The sequence below is a fragment of the Engraulis encrasicolus genome, chromosome 9 (genome assembly GCF_034702125.1).
Source record: "Engraulis encrasicolus isolate BLACKSEA-1 chromosome 9, IST_EnEncr_1.0, whole genome shotgun sequence".
Classification (NCBI taxonomy): Eukaryota; Metazoa; Chordata; class Actinopteri; order Clupeiformes; family Engraulidae; genus Engraulis; species Engraulis encrasicolus.
In genome coordinates, this window is record NC_085865.1 from 5,403,137 (window position 1) to 5,424,115 (window position 20,979).

Genomic DNA, 20,979 nt, shown 5'->3' on the forward strand with positions numbered 1-20,979 from the left:
TTTACATACAATACATACGTAACAAAATTGCACAAATGTGTGCACAGTTCAGTGAATAAACTGTAAATGAAGTTAATTGATAGTTGAGAGATTTGAAGTGCCAGTTTGCAAGTTCTTTGCTTTTGAATGGTGACAGAATGAAAAGATGGAATTTACGTAACACTTGGAATGGAATGTGACCTAGAGCAAGAAGTACACAAGACAAAACATTTAAAAAAAAAAAAAAAAAAAAAGGTATTTCGCATAGTGAATTTGAGAGGCCGAGACTGGCACACATTTTTTTTTAAAATATATTTTTAGGGGCTTTTATGCCTTCATTTGACAGGACAGTTGAAGATGGTGACAGGAAGCGAATGGGACAGAGAGACAGGGGAGGATCGGGAAATGACCCCGGCCGGACTCGAACCGGGGTCCCCGTGGGTGGGCATGCAAGCCCAAATGTGGGGGGCTTAGCACGCTGCGCCACAGCGCCCCCCCTGACACACATTTTTAAACAACATTTATGTTTCCCGCCGTACGTAAGCATCCATAAAGTGTCTCTACAATTCCCGGCCATACACTGATTCCATCATTGCTGTACATTGAAAAGGCCATCTTCATTTGTTACAATCTCATTTGACATTTCTTTATGGAAACAAAACGAAAAAAGCATTCATTCATACATTTAATACAGAGTTAATATAATAACTTTAATATACTGAATGTATATAGGATTTTAATTTTAATTTAATTATTTCTATTCTACCAGGACTTTTTATTTATGTTGAATACTCTGTATGTTTTGTTTGTTTTTTTTGGTCTCGTCCTTGTATAATGTTGTAATTGTCTGTATGTTCAAGTGTTCCCAAAACGCAACAAAACAAACAAAACAAATTCCCCCTTCATTCATTCATTCATTCATTCATTCATTCATTCATTCATTCATTCATTCATTCAAAACATACAGTTCCACTTCTGCCCATTTGCAGGAATTACAGCGCGCAGCTGTCGGCTAGCCCAAGGGGAACATTGCATCCCATAATAGCCCATGGCCATACTGTAGCTCCTGACAGCTCTGTAATCTGCTGCTGAGTATTACACCAACGTCTTCATCTCAATCTGCACATTCTACTCCAACAACCTGATCCTCACTGACTGATTACAAAAATAACAGCACACACACACACACACGCACACGCACACACACACACACACACACACACACACACAGGGAGACACACGCATGCACAAGCACACACGCGCGCACACACACACACACACATATATAGTTACACTTGATTGATGTGTGTATGTGTGTAATTCTATTTAAGATAATGATTTGATATGCTTCAATATGCTCCAATTAAAACCTGCTGCTCTCCGAATCGATGCGATGAGATGCGACGCGGTGCGAGATGCGCAGGTGCTCTCATATATCATTTGGCAACGGAACAATTGCTGCGATGAACAGGGCTGGACTGGGATGGAAAATCAGGCAGGGCACTTTCAGACAGGTGTAGCAGAGGGGGGGTGTCGTGCCGAAAAGCGAGTCCCTGCCAGAACACGAGTGCCCTCATTGAAACCAATGGAAACCAATGACCAATTTTTCTGATATTTTTTACCCATTTTTGCAGACAAATCCGACACAATTTAAGATGGAAAGCCTGTCAATAAAGCATCTACATTCCTGGTCTGGAAGTATTATCAAGAGCTGGTTACAATTTCAGTATTATTTCCATAAAATAATCGGAAAAATTGTCATAACAAATGTTACGGTTTCATTCAAATAGCTCATATTAAGTGGAGGAGGAGTAATGTTCATAAGCATATGTTTAGTTCATAAATTATGTAATTCATTCTGCAAAAATGTGTATAATTTTCTCTCAAAAAATGTCATTGGTTTCAATGAGGGGACTCGTGTTCTGGCAGGGACTTGCTTTTCGGCACGACAGGGGCATCTTGCAGAGTGTGGCATGGAATGCTAGTAAACCTCCCTCCTCCCGAAACCTCAATACAGTGCGGTAGCGCTCGGGCTATCAGACCTAGCCTGATTATCATCGACTTTCAAATATCTTCGAGAAGCTGTTGCGTCACTCGGAGGGCGCGGCCTGGCTAATCGGACCGGCCCTTGAGCTCAGCGGTCTCGTACTGTGCTTCCCATTGCTGAGACCGATGCGTTGACGAGGTCAAAGAGGTTGGATATATAATAAGAGGAATCGAAACACGGCCACTCAATGCAAAAGCGTGTGCTCAAAATTTGGTCTCCTAAGGGGGCGTTGTCCCTCCTTCTTCTTCTCTTTTCGTGGTGTTTGCACAAGACGTGCGCTACCGCCATCTACAGCGCTAAGGGGACTCCATTTATTCTCTACCTCAAGACTCCGAAGGTCTCCTAATCGAAGGTCTCCTAAAGGGGCGTTCACCCGACGTAAAGTGGATACCGGAAAAGAACCCGCCTGCTTTATCTCACTCTCATATACGATTCTCTGACGAGGCGGTGAGTTTGCAGCCCCGAGGCCGAGGGGGACGACGAACAGTGTGGCCCCTGTGTCGAACAGCCAATGACTGCAACCTGATATACATTTTTGTGTATTATATATTCATAATTTAAAAAAATGTATCTCTATTGCCAATTTATGTGCCCCCTCTGGAAAGAATAATGGCACCACCTCGGAACACCCCCCCCCCCCCGGCAGTTTTGGTCTGGAACTAGCCTGATTATAATCGACGTTCAAATCATTCCAAGACTTGGTCTGACCAAGAGCATAACAATTAACATTTCCCTCCCTTGGTTTGCTTATTTTTGTTTGCTTACCGAGAAAATGGGAGGAGTTCCCATATTTTCGGGAACTCAGAAAGTTCTTGAATTGCTCTAGACCTGACTAGTTGCAACACTGAAACTGTTGCGTCACTAGGAGGGCACAGGCTAGTCTGGAACAGCCCCTGAAGGCCAGGCTAAAATCATCAACAGTAGGAGCGGGAAAGGATCTGCACACTGTTTGCAATAGACTTCAATTATTTGGAGCAACGTTTCGATCGAAACGTTGCTCCAAATAAATTAAGTCTTTTGCAAACAGTGTGCAGATCCTTTCCCGCTCCTACATGTGACAGTTTTTTGATTTGGCATCTGCTGATGCTTTTTTGCTGGATGTGCGCGCTTTCCACTACACACTAAAATCATCAACAGTCCACCGGGTAAATGCCCTGTGTGCCCCATGGCCAGTCCAGTCCAGGCTATGAAGAGGGGATACAGTTACCCGGCCCCAATCTCCGTCTCGCAATATAACTTTGCACCATCACACACCTGCTCTTATACTGCTTACACGTAAACGATGCTGTGGTGTGTGCGTGCTTGTGTGTGTGTGCGTGTGCATGTGCGTGTGTGTGTGCATTATAACTTGTCCCCATCGAACACCTGCTCGTACTGATGATGAGAGAGAGAGTGATTGAGAGAGAGAGACAGAGAGAGAGAGAGATAGAGAGAGAGAGAGAGAGAGAGAGAGAGAGACAGAGAGAGAGAGAGAGAGAGAGAGAGAGAGAGAGAGAGAGAGAGAGAGACAGAGACAGAGAGAGAGAGAGTGTGTCTGTGTCTGTGTACGTGCGTGCATGTGTGTGTGTGTGTGTGTGTGTGTGTGTGTGTGTGTGTGTGTGTGTGTGTGTGTGTGTGTGTGTGTGTGTGTGTGTGTGTGTGTGTGTGTGTGTGTGTGTGTGTTATATCCTCTCCCCATCAAACACCTGGTCTTTACCGCTTAGATGATCACACGAGTCTCACATGCACACTTCTCTGCTGGAGTACACATACACACATACTCACACACACACACACACACACACACACACACACACACACACACACACACACACACACACTCTCTCTCTGTCTCTCCCTCTCCCTCTCTCTCTCTCTCTCTCTCTCTCTCTCTCACACACACACACTCACACACACACACGCGCACGCGCGCACGCACACACACACACACACACACACACACACACACACACACACACACACACACACACACACACACACACATACGTACGTGCATGCACGCACTCACACACACATACGGCAGGGTATAAGCAACTGTTGTTGTGTGGAGTTAAAACACACACACACATAAAGTAACACACAAAGCTTTTTCTCTCTAGTCTCTAGCCTGTGACACACTTACTTACACACACACACACACACACACACACACACACACACACACACACACACACACACACACACACACACACACACACACACACACACACACACACACACACACACACACACACACACACACACACACGGCAGGGTAAGCAACTATTGTTTGTTTGCTATTGTTATTGTTTATTTGGAGTTAAACCTATCTGATTTGTTCAGCCTTTTTGTTCATGTATTTGTTGTTGTTGTTTTTCATTGACAGTGACCTTTGTAAACCACTTTGTATAGATTCTTACAACAACTATAGTGGTGGCAAATTGCATACTTTGATATGCTAGAGAGGAAGTTACACTTTTGTGTAAAAGCTTTACTGGTTTCAATAAAGTAGCATTACTAGACGACGTGAAGGCAGTGTTGTAAGTTACAACCTCCAAGTGTGGTAATACACTCCCCCCTGCTGGCCTGTATAAGAACTACATGGGCCAGTTGTACATGCTCACTGAAGCAAGAAAGTTGGCCAAGTTTGCCTTTTTCTCGTCTCCATCGACTGCCAAGGCCATGTAAGGATGAATGTGGTCGGTTTTCATTGCCAGACAGACAAAAAAAAATCCCGAATGAAAAGACTGTTTCAAGACATCAGGCTGACCACAAAAAGACATTGACAAGAAAATTGCTGCATTGCAAATGGAAATAAGATCATTAGACACACGCCCCCTTCAAGTAAGCTAATGTTAATGGAAGATGACTCTGGCATTTAGTAGATTTTATTTATTTATATGAGTAAATGGCTCGACTGTTTATTGTATCTGATAATTGCAGCAATTACATGGTAAATATGGAGTCATAAGGGGAGGGGTGTGTGTGGGGGGGGGGGGTTGGGGGGTACAGAGAGAGAGAGAGAGAGAGAGAGCTTAAAATATGGCGTCAAAAGGGGTTGTGTATATGTGTGTGTGTATGTGTGTGTGTGTGTGTGAGAGAGAGAGAGAGAGAGAGAGAGAGAGAGAGAGAGAGAGAGTCAGACAGAGTCAGACAGAGTCAGACAGAGTCAGACAGACAGGCAGACCTTAAGAGTCAAAGTCAGACAGACAGACCTTAACATATTAAGGTATACCCAAAAAAACAAAAAAAAATCAAATAGAGTCATAAAATGTCACAACACACTATTTGTACTGCCAAGTTGATGGGCAACTCTCATGGTTTTCTTCTGAGATTTGTATGAAAACTTACAAACACTCTCGATTTTGAATCATTTCATTTTATTTTTTATGAAAAACAAAATTGACACGATAGTCACATACATGTGCGTGCATGGTCCTCACTGACAATACCTAATGGCCAGTAAAATCACTGGCGATATGTAATCTCATGCCCAGTAAAATCAGAGAGACTGGACAATGTATATAGGATACTCTCAGAATCGCTGGTAAACTCCTGCTTCGGTAGAGAGTGCAACAGTGTTCACACAGGCATTCCATGGGTAAAAAATAAAAGCATTTGACAGTGGTCTGGCCTTAAAGGGACACTGGACACAGGAAATGGTCAAAAAGGGTACTGCAACTATGCTGCTCATAGGCTCCCTATTGCCAAATTTGATCTTTACATGAAAGTTTACTAAATAATGAACAAATAATTTCTAGTATGGTCCAAATACAGTCATTTTTGCAGCTAAAAATGGCTGTTTTTGGAAATTCAAAATGGCGGACCATGGAGAAGATCCCCCTTTTCATATATGAAAAGTGCAATTTTTCCAGTCATAATGAATACTTAGAAATTGATGGTGGTGGTAAGTATTCATGAAAAAGGTAACATTAGTGAATGGGCAGCATGAATTCTGGAAATAAACAACTAAAAATCTCACACAGTGTCCCTTTAAAGCTGGAGGTGGTCCCTACACTACATTTTATAGATATAAATATTGTAACATTCGACTAAGCCTTCAATAAGACTTTTACACACCCTGGGCAGTGGACCACTGTACGTGGAGGTGTAACAGGAAGGGGCAGTGATTTTCAAGATGGAGGGGCATGGGATGCTCACTTCTTTGGGGCCACGTCATCCCTCTCTTTGGGGAAAATCTCTATCTCTTTGACGATCCTGTCAGCGATGGCTTTATTATTAGCCGACACCATTCTTCTTGACATCAGGTCAAATGGTCCTCCTGCACCACACAAGAAACAGCCACAGATTACATTTGGGATTGTGAAGCATTACGAGGATTACATAGATTACAAGGATTTGTATGTGTCACATGCATAGTGAAACTACCCAAGTAAAAAAAAAGTGTACTTAATATATACTTAATAAGTACGTTTTATTGTATTTAAAGTGTACTTCAAAAGTGTGTATTTAAAGAATGTTATTTTGGGACAACTTATAGTATACTTAAATGTACTTGAAATATAATTAAGTAGAGCTTAAACACATTTTAAGTTGACTTTTTTGTACTAAAATTGAACTTTGTATAAGTGTACTTAATATACTAAAAATATATTTAACTTTAAGTACATTATAAGTATACTAACCAAGTCACTTTAAAATGTGTTTAATGTTTACTTTAGCATGCGGATAAGTGCATTTTAAGTACATTAGAAATCTATTTTAACGTCATGAGAAAGTACTTTATAGTATACTGCAGAAGTACATACTTAAGTTGTGTTATTTTGGGACAACTTATAGTATACTTAAATACACTTGAAATATAATTAAGCAGAGCTTAATCACATTTTAAGTTGACTTTTTTGTACTAAAATCAACCTTTGTACAAGTGTACTTAGTATACTAAAAACATACTTAATTTTAAGTACATTATAAGTATACTAACCAAATCACTTTAAAATGTGTTTAATGTGAACTTTAGCATGTGGATAAGTGCATTTTAAGTACATTAGAAATCTATTTTAACGTCATGAGAAAGTACTTTATAGTATACTGCAGAAGTACATACTTAAGTTGTGTTTTTTTGGGACAACTTATAGTATACTTAAATACACTTGAAATATAATTAAGTAGAGCTTAATCACATTTTAAGTTGACTTTTTTGTACTAAAATCAAACTTTGTACAAGTGTACTTAATATACTAAAAATATATTTAACTTTAAGTACATTATAAGTATACTAACCAAGTCACTTTAAAATGTGTTTAATGTGAACTTTAGCATGCGGATAAGCACATTTTAAGTACATTAGAAATCTATTTCAATGTCATGAGAAAGTACTTTATAGTATACTGCAGAAGTACATACTTAAGTTGTGTTATTTTGGGACAACTTAAAGTATACTTAAATACACTTGAAATATAATTAAGTAGAGCTTAATCACATTTTAAGTTGACTTTTTTGTACTAAAATCAAACTTTGTACAAGTGTACTTAATATACTAAAAACATACTTACTTTAAGTACATTTCAAATATATTCACAAAAATCGCTTTAAGTACATTTTAAGTGTATTGACTCTAAATGTATTTTAAGTATACTACAAGTAGATTTTACTTTAAGCACATTTGAAATATATTTATTTTAAGTACACTTTAAATATATTTCAAAAGTATATGAAAAAAACATTAATGTAATCCCCAGTTACTCATTTCCATTGTACATTGTCTTGTTCACAACCATCAGCCATTCACATGAACCTTCCTTTCACCTTCACTTCAGACAACAACCACTGCCTCAACCAGGATTCGAACCCACAATTCACTGAACCACAGACCTGCACTCTAACCACTAGACCACAACTACCTGTCCTTTGACAGGCACAATTACGTTCTTGAAGTAATAGTCTTGAGTAGTACACTTTAAGTATACTTTTATATACTTAATTATAATACTTAGAAATCATTGGTGGTGGTATGCTTTTATCGAATTAAAGACACTTTTACATGTTTAATTTGTGCACCAAAAAGTACACTTAAAGTGCACTTAATATACTAATAACACAACTTAAGTACAGACTTCAGTATTGTGCTTAAAAGTTTAATAGGTAAGGCCTTACATGCCTTTTTAAGATCTGTTTGTGCTCTTCAATATGGTGTTTTTACCATGAAAATACATTAACAAAATGGAAGGTGGAATGTTATTTAATGTTACAAAGAATAATGAATAAATAAGCCTAGGTTAAAATACACTAAAATGATGGTTTAAAAAAATGTAACATGCATTGACATTTCAGAGAGAATAGAAGGGATTATTGTGTAACACTTTAGCAGCAGACAGACACGGCTCAATTCAGACTATGAATACACACACACACACACACACGCACGCAAGCACACACACACACACACGCACGCACACGCACGCACGCACACACGCACACACCGTAACTACTGTACCATTGAGGACACAAAGGTCACGTCCTCAGTATTTTTTTCAGTAATGTAAAATTTATCTATGATGAAAATCGATACATGATCAACAATGATAAATTTAGTCTGTATACACCACCCTCATTTATCCTCAAGGCAGTGATTAATGAAAACAAACTTAAAAGTTTGACTGAAGTGTTTAAGCATTCTAAATGTACAGTATGTAGTACAGAACGCAGTATTTGACACCTGTATTTGAAAATGTCTGGTTATGGCCCTGCACACACACACACACACACACACACACACACACACACACACACACACACACACACACACACACACACACATCCAGCTGCCATCCATACCGTCCACGTCCATGAGTACGCCCCCGGCCTCGGTGACGATGACGGCCCCGGCGGCGATGTCCCAGCAGTGGATGCCGATCTCGAAGAAGGCCTCCACCGCCCCAGACGCCACCATGCACATGTTAGTGGCCGCCGTCCCCGAGCCTCGGATACTACAGACACACAAGGAAATGATGTTAGCATAACAAGGAAGTGAAGTGATGTTAGCGTCATCATAACATGTGCGTTCCAATATGCGACCTTGCGTCCTCCATTTGTGCTTGTGGCCTCATACCAGGAAGTAATATGTCATAATGACATCACTGACTACAGCATTATATTTCAATATCTCGCAAAAGGCTCAATAGTTAAGTCATTTTCTCATTAGCAAACTGGATGGTGAATGAAGAATAGTCCGCGAAAAAATTGTTTTGGCTAGGCCGACAGCGGGGAAACTTTATTGTTTTCTCCACGGAGGTGGGGCCAGAAGGCGGGGCGAGGCCACAAGCCACAAACTTTATTGTTTTCTCCACGGAGGTGGGGCCAGAAGGCGGGGCGAGGCCACAAGCACAAGTGGAGGACGCAAGGTAGCATATTGGAATGCACCCATAGCAATGTTGGTAGCATCAGTAACAGCACAAGCACAGGAAGCTAAGGGGTAAACCAAAGGGCAAAGCAAGGCCAGGGGACCAAATAGGCCAACTGTCCTCTGCTCTGTGCTGTGCCATGAAGTTTTAAAAAAAAAAACAACACTATGGCCTTTTACATGCATCTAACATCAAGTATCAGATAATTAAAGATTGAATAAATACCAATAAACATTGAATGCACAGCATGGTTTTAAAACTGATGTGTCATGTTTTGGCTTCATCATACTTATGAGATGGACATTTTCAGATCTAAAATGCAGTCACTTTTTTCAGCAGAAAGTGGTTTGAGAATGTTGGCCACCCCTAGCATGCAGTGATTAAGACTGAAGACAGCAGAGTGCTGGTGTAAGAGGTTACATAGCCTGGTTCAGTGTTTCTCAAAGTGGGGCGTAAGTCCCCCTGGGGGGGGGCGCAGAGGCATCACAGGGGGGGCGTGTGACATCTGATTTTTCCCCCCCAAGGAAATGATTTCCTGTCTCGCCAATTACCCAATAGCCTACGTTTTAAACATCATATACATAATTATAAACATTATATTATTAATTCTCATATAGGAAATGAACACACATTCCACTGCCGTCCTTCTTTGTTTTATCTCACCAGTCACCTTTCCTTTGATTCTGCACAGCACTGCGATCGTAAAACCAGTCTGCGCGAGTACTGCTAGCGTGGGGGGGCTCAGAAGCATCCAGACCCTCCGAAGGGGGAAATGACGGAAAAAGTTCGAGAACCACTGGGCTAGTTCAAAAAGTCAGAGAATACGCACACATCAGTTGCACGGGTGCTGGACCAAACAAAAGATCACTGAGAGAAAAATATAGGTCCACAACACTGTTTGATGCTCCCAGAGAAAGTTTAATGGCACAGCGTTTCGGACTCCCAGTCCTTCGTCACAACTGTGCAACTGTCTTGAAGGCCGTTTACATTATTAAAGGAATCTTAGAAATTACATTTGCAATACAATTAAGTTATATTCAGGGGACCTAGAGAAGGTGGGGTCTATTTTAAAGGTGGCTGCCTTCAATATAGGACTAAAGTGCAGGGGGAAATCCTGGTTTGTGTTCATAGTACAGCCCTTGGAGGGCGTTTACGAACGTTGGAGGAATTTGAAGTGGCCCCTCGAATGGAAAAGGTCCTCCACCCCTGATATAATGCATAAGAGAGCTACAGAAATTAATTTTGGTTAATACAGAGTACATTTGCACCCTCTGCTGTTGCGAGTGGGACATTACAAGTATAAGCTGTATATGCATAAGTATAAGTACAGCAGTCTGCAGAGAATTTCTTAGGCGAGTGAAATGGCCTATTCCACTATTTGAATCCATATTTTCAAATCAGCTGATCCTTATCCTAATCAACATCTCATGTAGATAATTTAGCTGCTGGCCTTCTTCGAAGAAATATCTAGGCCAGTATTACATGACACGTCTTGCAATACTGCAAGACACCACGAGTCTTTGTCTACAGTAGCGATTCTCAACAGAGAAGGATACAGCTGAGAAGGATACATATCTGGGGACTACCCATGACAAGGACATGTTTTCAGCCAAATTCTGAGGCCATACCTGTATATAAAAAGGTCCAGCAGCGTCTCTATTTTGTAAGAAAAATGAACACTTTTAATGTATGCAGAAAAATGATGTCTTTGTTTTATAAGTATTTTATTGAACCAGCCCTGTCCTTTGCTATTGTTGTGTGGTTTGGTAACCTGAAACTTGCTGAACGAAATAAAATGGGACAACTAGTCACTGTGGCTGGGAAGGTCATAGGGGAGGAGCAGACTCTGCTCAGTGAACTGTTTTATCACCATGTCCAAAGGAAAGCGCTTGCGATTTTAGACTGTGCGGATCACCCTCTCTATGGGGAGTTTGAGCTTCTGCCATCAGGCAGAAGGTTTAGACTTCCAACCCAAAGGACAACACTGATTACTATGTACTGTTATGCATCATACAGTATGTAGTGTAAAGTACTGCCATTCCCCCGTGTACGGGGCGGGGGTGTAGGACCTTATATCATGATCAGGGTCGCTGACAGCTTTTACCAGGCGCGGGACAAAGTCATTTGAAAGGGCCCCCACAACCAATACTATACATTGTAATATGGACTAAATTCTGGGCCCCCTCTTGGCCTGGGCCCGGGACAACTGAGCCCTTTGTCGCCCCTTGTCAGCTTCCCTGATCATGATTACTATGTACTGTTATGCATTATGCATCATATGTACTGCATAGTGTAATCAGTGCTGTGTGATCAATGCGGTCCTCACTAGGGGTGTAAATCACAGCCTTCATGACGATACGATACGGTATCGATTTCTTCAATCAGGGATTAGATTTTTTTTTCGATACTTAAGAATTCCCCACGATACGATGCGATTCAGATCGATTCGATTTTTTCCAATTTCTTTTCCACTACTATTATGTTATGGAGCTAGGGCATTGGACAGGGGCGATACGATGCGATTCGATTAAATCACCGGCCGATACTTCCAATACATCGATACATTTCAATTTTATTTACATCCCTAGTCCTCACCCGTGTACGGGGATGCAGAGGATCTTCTGCATGGTGGAGAAGATCTTGCCGACCACCTCCGGGTCTCTATTGGAGCCCAGCTCACTGATGATCAGAGTCCTCCGCATGTCTGGGGGAAAGACAAAAACAACATCCAACATCATAATCCATCAAGAGGAAAAAACAACAAATATGTTCATCCTATATGAATTCATTTAGATATAGTTCATTTCATGTCCGTGTCCAAATTACTGCATAAAGTACTGCAATTTGTTGCCATTTGTTTTGCGGTTTGCTGTGTAGTCTTGTCAGAAATACTGCATTCCGTGCTGTTAAACTGCAGTATTACTATTCACACAGCCATACTGTATGTTTTGACGTTAACCCCTTAAGACACGGCATTATAAAATAGCTGTTACCAGAATGGCAATGACCAAGTCGTAATGTATTACTAAAGGCCCTGTGCACTGTCATAGTAGTGTAATACTTAACTTTCAATGTCTATTACAGCGTGCCACAGGGGCTACGGACTATGTCAAGTCAACTAGGCTCACCTGTCTGGTCCGACACCTGCAGTCTCTCTCCATCGCAGAAGGCTCCTTTGCCCTTGCGGCCTGTGTACATCTTATCCTCCAGAGCGCTGTACACCACGCCAAACTCCAGCTGCAAACAACCATCCAAAACAACAATTATACTGTGAGCACAGCAAGCACATCTGTCTCAGGTGCTGTTTCCACGTAGCAGGATATTTTTTAGCAGGATATTTTTTTCTCCTGTTTAGGTGTAAAAGCAACGTGCGGATAAACATAAATCCTCCATTGTAACAAATGCGTTTCAGCCCCCTAAACAGGATATTTTTTTCTCCTGCTTTTTATACCTGGATTTTAAATATCTGCTATGTGGAAATGGGATGCCAAAACCAATGCAACCAGGAGAAAAACATATCCACATACAAAAATATCCAGCTACGTGGAAACAGCTCCTTAGTCTTGATCCTCGACTGACGACCTGGGGGGTACACTGAGATGCTGGCTCAGTAGTAAACCAGGTTAAGTTGACCTTGTGGTAGAGGTAAATCATCTAATAGAAGAGCCTGGAGTCATGGTTTTATTAACTAAATGATGTCTGCAGGTATCTCTATTAGCAGGTGTACCACTTCCTGTAGGTTCAAGGAGTATGCCACTATTTTGGGGCTTAATACAGTTAATACGTTGGCCAGGGTTTATAAAGGTGGTAAAGTGTCTTATTTTTCATGTTAAGCGTTGTCTTGCTTTAAGACAAGTTAAAAGAGGGAATATGTCGCTAAGCTAGAGAAAGTCAATGGATCCGTGTAGCATAGTGGCATACCCCTTTAACTAAACATTTTCTTAGTATACTCCCCTGGTATCACAAGTCTACAGTCCAGTACCATATGTTCTGAACACTTGTTCAGTACCGTCAATGATCGTACTGTTCAGCCATCTCAAGTGTTCAGTAAAAAATATAGCTGTGTTTGGCATTACAAATAGTTCCTACTAGACATGTGAAATACTAGAAGGTGTCTTTTAGATCCAGTTTGACAATCAAAGCTGTCAATTCAAATTTGCATAATATAAATGAACAAATATGTCACAAAACAGGTATGGGGCCTCACCTCTTTGTTCACGGCGAAGCCAATGGAACAAGCTACGAAGGGGAACCTGTGAAAGATCGAAAAATGAAGTACTATCATGTTTAAAATGTGAAACATTAAAAAAAGGCAAGAAGGTGCCATACCGTACATTCTAAGTATGTGATAACCTGATTTAATTTTTATTGTGACAACTGTTTGGCCTGTGGCTAAATTTACTGGAGTGGTATTCCTGATTGTTCTTGTGTGGAATGAGGTGTCTGTCTTAAATGTGTAATGTCTTTAAATGTGCAATGTGTAACTGTATGTCTTTTACAATGGTGAAACTGAAGACAAGTTTCCACACCTGTGGACAATAAAGACAATAAAAGGGGCAGCCATGGCCTAGTGGTCAGAGAGTTGGTCTGTCAATCTGGGGGTTGCAGGTTCGAATCCCCCCTGACCTCTCCCTACATCTCCATCCATGGCTGAAGTGCCCTTGAGCAAGGCACCTAACCACACATTGCTCCAGGGCCTGTAACCAATACCCTGAAAAATAATAACTGTAAGTCGCTTTGAATAAAAATGAAAGCGTCAGCTAAGTGCAATGTAATGTAATGTAACTAATGGCCAGCACCTCTTCATTTTGTCTGGCTACTGTATGTGTCTCCTCATTAAACTATGTGAAACATTACAATAAGTAGTGGGAAGAGACAGAAAGTTGTAGAGGCCCATTGCTGTGTAAGGAACACTATCTAGAAAACAATTGTAATAATATTGATTAGGGTTCATAAGGGTTGGAGCAGGCGTCACCCAACAGTTTTTCTCTTCCTTTTAAGGGTGCTGACCAAAATATTGTAAAACTGAAAAATGAAAAAAGGTCGCACCATGCATAGGTTTCTTTATTACACAGACGCGTTTCGGCGCTCTGCCTAAACGCGTCTGTGTAATAAAGAAACCTATGCATGGTGCGACCTTTTTTCATTTTTCAATAATATTGATTAGGCAATAGAATGCATGCATACCCGTGCACAAAGTTTGTGGTGCCGTCCACCGGGTCTACGATCCACGTGGGGTTATCTGTGAGGATGCAGGGCTCCCCTGCCGCTACAGACTCCTCTCCAATGAAGCTGAAGGAAGGCAGATATGCACACACACACACACACACACACACACACACACACATGCACGCACACCCACGCGCACGCACACACGCACGCGCACACACGCACGCACGCACACAGGCATGCACGTACACATGCAAACACACACGCACACACACAAACACGCATTTTCAAAATGACTTCACAAAAATGTCAGAAAATGATTTTGGTAATGACTACAAATATTTTTTCTTATATTTTCTTATCTCTCTCTCACACACACACATACACACCACACAACATACAAGCATCACACACACACACACACACACACACACACACACACACACACACACACACACACACACACACACACACACACACACACACACACACACATAGGTATACATATGGTCAGAAATATATTTGTTAATGTTTAGTTACATCTACTGTGTGTACGTACGTATGTGCACATAGAACCTTTCATTATGTCTATTCATATTCTGATAATGACACACACACATACACACACACACACACACACACACACACACACACACACACACACACACACACACACACACACACACACACACACACACACACACACACACACACATTACAGGAGTACGCTGTGTCTATTTACATTACATTACATTGCATTTGGCAGACACTTAATAACCAAAGCGACTTTCAAAACAGGACATAATCAAGTCAACATCACAAGCAAATCCATATTGAGAGAATGCGCCCCCTGCTGTACAGTAGGCTAGGCCTCACCTGTGGCCCAGGGATGGGATATCGGTATCGGTGTATCGGTATCGGGTTCAGATATCAACATAATTCAGAGATCGGATTCGATCGGAATTTTCCCTAAGTATCAGAATTTTCCTGATACTCACATTGAGCCAGGTGTAATGTAAACTTGAAATGCATATCAGTTTTCAGGATGGAATTGTTACTTTTTTACTTGCTACTTTTTACCTATTCATTGTTTTCCTGTTCTTCTGACTCCCTTTCCTGACTAAATAGTCTACGTGGGACTACCTCAAGTTGAAACCCATTTATTTATGTGGGTTTTGGTATTGGATCGGAGTAGTATGGGTATCGGCAGATATCCAAATTTAGATATCGGGATCGGATCGGAAGTGAAAAAAATGTGTATCGTTGCATCTCTACCTGTGGGTGGGGAATTTCTCCTTGACAGACTCGATGATGATCTTCTCCACCCTCTGGTCCGTCTTGGTCACCAGGTCCACGGTGCTGCTCTTGGTCATGATCTTCACCTCGTTCTGAAGGGCATCTCGGATTACCTGAAGAGAAATCACTCAGTTATTTATTGCTACTAGGGGGCGGTGGTAGCTCAATTAGTAGAGGAGCCGTACGGCAACCCAAAGGTTGCAGGTTCAAGCCCTAATGACTCAGTTATTTATTACACAGAGATTTTGGAAAAGGTTCAACCATTTTCTGACCTTACTGTACGTACCAAGGTGCCGCCTGGACAAAACAAACCATTGGTAACACTTTACAATAATGTCCTATTCACAGCTTTATAAACACTTTATTGACATTTAATAACAATTAACATTTAACAAAGCATTTACAAATGTTTGTAAATGAGTAATAACCAAACTATGACTGCACAGTGGAGTGGGAATCAACTTCTACTGTGTGAGTTTCATGTGGTTTCATGCCTTCTGGTCTTTGGAGGAGAAACTTCCAGGACCGCTGCGACTGCGCTGTGTTTGCTGTGTTAGCATAGTATTTCTTGCCCATTTATGAAAAATTGTAAACATTTTGTTGATAATTATAAAGTATAAAACTGTGAATAGGACGTTATTGTAAAGTGTTACCAAACCATCTACTATACTTGGTATGGTAATACAGTATATCACGAAAGTGAATACACCCCTCACAGTTTTGCAGAGTTTTGAGTATATCTTTTCATAGGAAAGCATTACAGAAATGTAACTTTGACACAATGATTAGTGACCTTTTAACAACATATTTAACCGCTTAAATTTCTTGTTCACTCAGAGAAAAACAAAATACAGCCATTAATGTTTGAACATGTACTCACAAAAGTGAGTACACCCCAGATTAAAATCCGGTAGAGAAGGGGCTATGTTGGCTCGAATCGTCTCGAAACGAAACGAAATGAAAAGGGATGACAAGGGAGGTCATCAGTGTGCGTTTCAACCTTTCTTTGCATTGAACTTTGACATTTTGAGTCTGCATCTGGCTTAAATAGATTGGTGTGAGATTTGAATGCAATCCTATGGAGAATATCATGATCTGCTTCAGTAGTCACAGTGCATGTTGACATGCATGTTTCTTTTAGGTGTATTTCAGATTGCCAATGTTGACAGCATTCATGCATCCCCAAACCATGTCAGTCCCACTACCATGCTTGGCTTATGAGAGGATACACCTTTTTTGTAAAACTCACTTGTTTACCACCACACATGCTTGACACCATCTAAAGCAAATTTGTTTATCTTGGTCTCTTCAGACCACACGACATGGTTCCAGTGATCCATATCCTTGGTCTGTTCATCTCTCTTGAGACCAAGATAAACAAATTTGCTTTAGATGGTGTCACGCATGTGTGGTGGTAAACAAGTGAGTTTTACAAAAAAGGTGTATCCTCTCATAAGCCAAGCATGGTAGTGGGACTGACATGGTTTGGGGATGCATGAATGCTGTCAACATTGGCAATCTGAAATACACCTAAAAGAAACATACATGTCAACATGCACTGTGACTACTGAAGCAGATCATGATATTCTCCATAGGATTGCATTCAAATCTCACACCAGTCTATTTAAGCCAGATGCAGACTCAAAATGTAAAAGTTCAATGCAAAGAAAGGTTGAGACGCACCCTGATGACCTCCCTTGTCATCCCTTTTCATTTCGAGACGATTCGAGCCAACACAGCCCCTTCTCTACCGGATTTTCATCTGGGGTGTACTCACTTTTATGAGTACATGTTCAAACATTAATGGCTGTATTTTGTTTTTTTCTGAGTGAACAAGAAATTTAAGCAGTTAAATATGTTGTTAAAAGGTCACTAATCATTGTGTCAAAGTGAAATTTCTGTAATGCTTTCCTGTGAAAAGATATACTCAAAAATCTGCAAAACTGTGAGGGGTGTATTCACTTTCGTGATATACTGTACATAGGCTATACTTATATAGCACACACATACATACATACAGTACAGTATAGTAGGTTTCCCATTTACAAACATTCATGTTGTGAGGAGGGGCAAGATGCTAAGCAGCCAACCACATGAGCCCATTTTAAGACTGACAGCAGTTTCCAACAATCAGAGGTTGAGGAGTGCACAGCCAGGGGTGTTTGTTTACAAACGGGAAACCCATTACATGTACAGCATAGGCAGGCGGGCATCCCAAGTTGACATTTCCTGGCCCATATATTCATGCACTTCAGCCAATTAACTTAACGAGATGATTTGCACAAGATCTAATTAGTGCCAACACCTGTGCTATAGATAATTAGTGAAATTCCACATGTTGTAAAAAATTGGCAGACAGAGACAATACACTGCAGGGCTTTTTCGTTCAGGGTCATTTTGACCAAGTCTGCATTTCAACAACAGACTAAAGCGTCAAGTATGATACTGAGATTTTACACACATGCACATACAGTTCATTCATCTATGGAAGAACATTTTAGAGTGGGGCATTAGTAGCCTAATTCAGTACAGAAGAACGAACCATTTGAGCGGACATGAGAACTGGAACACAACACCAAACAGGAAGTCAGACCTCTCAAATCAGGTGACAATCGAAACCGCAGACACGCACAGACATTGCTGTATAAAGCTGACATGGATGCTGGGGGTGGAGTGGATATGATTGGCAATATGATGTAGACATTTCACATAAACATTTGCAAACCCAACTGACTAACAAAGATAGGAGAACTTACATTAGCTGCTGTGAAAAATAATACTTTCTCTGAGTTAGTTCTGAATGCAGTGCAGATGCAATAGGGTGGAAAGATGATGTTGTGACATTGGAATTTTTAGTCTGAGATCAGCCATCCGAGAGCTATCCCTACATGCAGGAGAATAGACATGTGATTGCTTATTGTTGGCGTTCCAGTGCACCGCTCTGTTCCAAGGTGTGCCTATGAATGTGCCCGAGCATGCAGCGAGCTAGGGAAGAGTTTTATAGAAGCCAAGTATGGAGTCTGTGGACAGAGCTGGTTTTACGAATAAGCAGACTAGGCAGTTGCCTAGGGCCCCACCAAATTTGCCTATTGTATGCGCACAAGTCATTCTCATCATAGTAAATACCGGCAAAAGTAATTCAAAATGGCCCCATGTCTATATTTTGCCTAGGGCCCCCAAACGTGTTGAACCAATGCTGGTCGTGGCTGTGAAAGAATGTTGCACAATGTAGCGGTTTAAGGGTGTAGCCTAATTAGACACCAGTAAAAGTTAGCACTTACTTTCCCAGCTTTTCTGGCCACAGCAACAGCGTGGTCAAAAGACTCTTGCCAGGGATCTGCCATATTCAAGTGCTGTAAACAAAAACAAAAAAACAAGCAAATTCAAATTCAAAAGTCTGCTAAACTCTAAACATAGGCTAATATATTATATAGATAACAAATTCTAAACACAATATATTGTATTGTTATAAAACACTCTACATGTAGGGCCTATGCCTATAATAGCCTAGAGAAGGCCTACAGTTACAATCTTCCCATCTCCAGCGCAAGTCGCAAAACATACCAAATCATGGAAAACTAATTTAAAAAAAACTTTTGTGAAATATGGAGACGATCACATAAAACAGACAAACACAGCAACAATTAGTACCCAACGCTGTACAGTTAAAATTGACGTAGCCTACGCCTACGTCAGAGTCAGGATATAAAGACAAAAGGATTGCGTAACATGCGCTTCCTCCGCCTCTGGCTATTGGCATCTGTCTGCCCCAAGAGAGCGCATTTTATGGATGGGAAAAAACACACTTGAACAACTGGTAAGATTGCTCCATGTGCAAGGGAAGACAATGCACTATGCATCGTTTCAAATAGGCCTATCTGATAGTGAAAACACATACTGTTGAGTAAAATCTGAGGGCTTTAGATATATCAAAGAAAGTTTGACCTCGTCCGCACTCTATAGCCTAGAGCTCTACACTAGTCTCCTAAAGTGACCCTTCCAACCTCGGGGAGTATTTCGCAGGCACGCGAAATCACTCCAGACAATATTTTCCATCCATTCTAATGCGGCGGAGGAGTAATATGGAGTGCGTAAAACCGTGCAGATATGGTTATGTGCCAACATCCTGTGCCAACAGAAGACGCAAAGCCCTTCCGCATCTCTCCAGTGCGCTGTTCTGTGAAGGCTGCGCATTACAACTAGCGACCTCGACTTGTGACACGCAAAGCCCAGTTACTGTACAGTACAACCCTTTAAGACAACGGACACGTTCTGCAATAATTTGATATTTAGATAAAACGTCGATAAAACGTGCAAACAACTCGAAAACAATCGTTGCTGCAATAGCTCCAACCACCGCACGACTGTGCTAAACAGCCTGCCTCTAATATAAAACGACTCAAGTAGGCTATGTCCCAAAACAGCTTCATCGGTGCGCTTACCTGAGGAGATGTAGTTCTACTGTATGGAGTTGATCGATGGTGGTGTTTGAAGTGACTTCTGCCACTCCACTTTGCAAATGCAACGCAACTTCCCCAGGAGGTCGGGAAATAAATAGCTGGCACGACATGATGAAAAGGAAAAGTACCAGTTACGCCCTCCTAGTTTCCTCATACCCATCTAACTACACGCACATGTGCTTGAACCTGGGGATATGAATCAACATGTTGTAGTGCGTGGAAAAGTACTCATCTTTAGAACCCATCACTATTTCTGGCTTAACGTCTTTAGAAATGTAACATCATGTTGAAAGTCCACATTGTTAAGTCGTTGGTCATCAGTTGATATGTTTTCGAACTTATTTTACATATTTTTTTGCGCAATGTTGTCATGGAATCAGTCATCACACTCATCAAAACAATAGTAGGCTATAATAGGCTTCACTCAGACCAATAATAACTGAAGAATTAACTGAATTTGATCATTTGTTTTAGCAAGACACGGATCATCATTTGCATGAATATGTTTCAGTCTGGGGAAAAAGTGTCGACAAAAGTGAGGTAGATATGATTGACTGCAAGTTATGGCAAGTAAGAAAAGGGGTGTGACCCATACATCCATAAAGATGGCAGAGATCAACCATCTTTTTCAGATTCCCACACCCATGGTAGAGTTATACTCTATGAAGATGGACTTCCTTTTAGA

General features: G+C 41.1%; 1 protein-coding gene across 1 annotated transcript; it reads right to left on the bottom strand.

Moving 5' to 3' along the window:
• Positions 1–6,043: 6,043 nt before the first annotated feature.
• Positions 6,044–20,414, bottom strand: LOC134455395 (inositol monophosphatase 1-like). The gene is made up of 9 exons (XM_063206414.1): positions 20,277–20,414; positions 19,116–19,187; positions 15,814–15,947; positions 14,557–14,661; positions 13,577–13,622; positions 12,498–12,606; positions 11,965–12,073; positions 8,804–8,955; positions 6,044–6,287 (listed from the first exon to the last, which is right to left on the bottom strand). The coding sequence occupies exons 2-9, from the start codon at positions 19,176–19,178 to the stop codon at positions 6,163–6,165; spliced, it is 843 nt and encodes a 280-aa protein (XP_063062484.1). The 5' UTR covers positions 19,179–19,187; positions 20,277–20,414; the 3' UTR covers positions 6,044–6,162.
• Between the last annotated feature and the right edge of the window lie 565 nt (positions 20,415–20,979).

Coding starts and splice junctions, on each gene's coding strand:
- LOC134455395 (XM_063206414.1), bottom strand. CDS start 19,178: ATGGCAGATCCCTGGCAAGAGTCTTTTGACCACGCTGTTGCTGTGGCC. Junction 12,074..12,497: donor GCAGGTGTCGGACCAGACAG/GTGAGCCTAGTT, acceptor TCTTTCCCCCAG/ACATGCGGAGGACTCTGATC. Junction 6,288..8,803: donor CGTACTCATGGACGTGGACG/GTATGGATGGCA, acceptor TGTGTGGTGCAG/GAGGACCATTTGACCTGATG.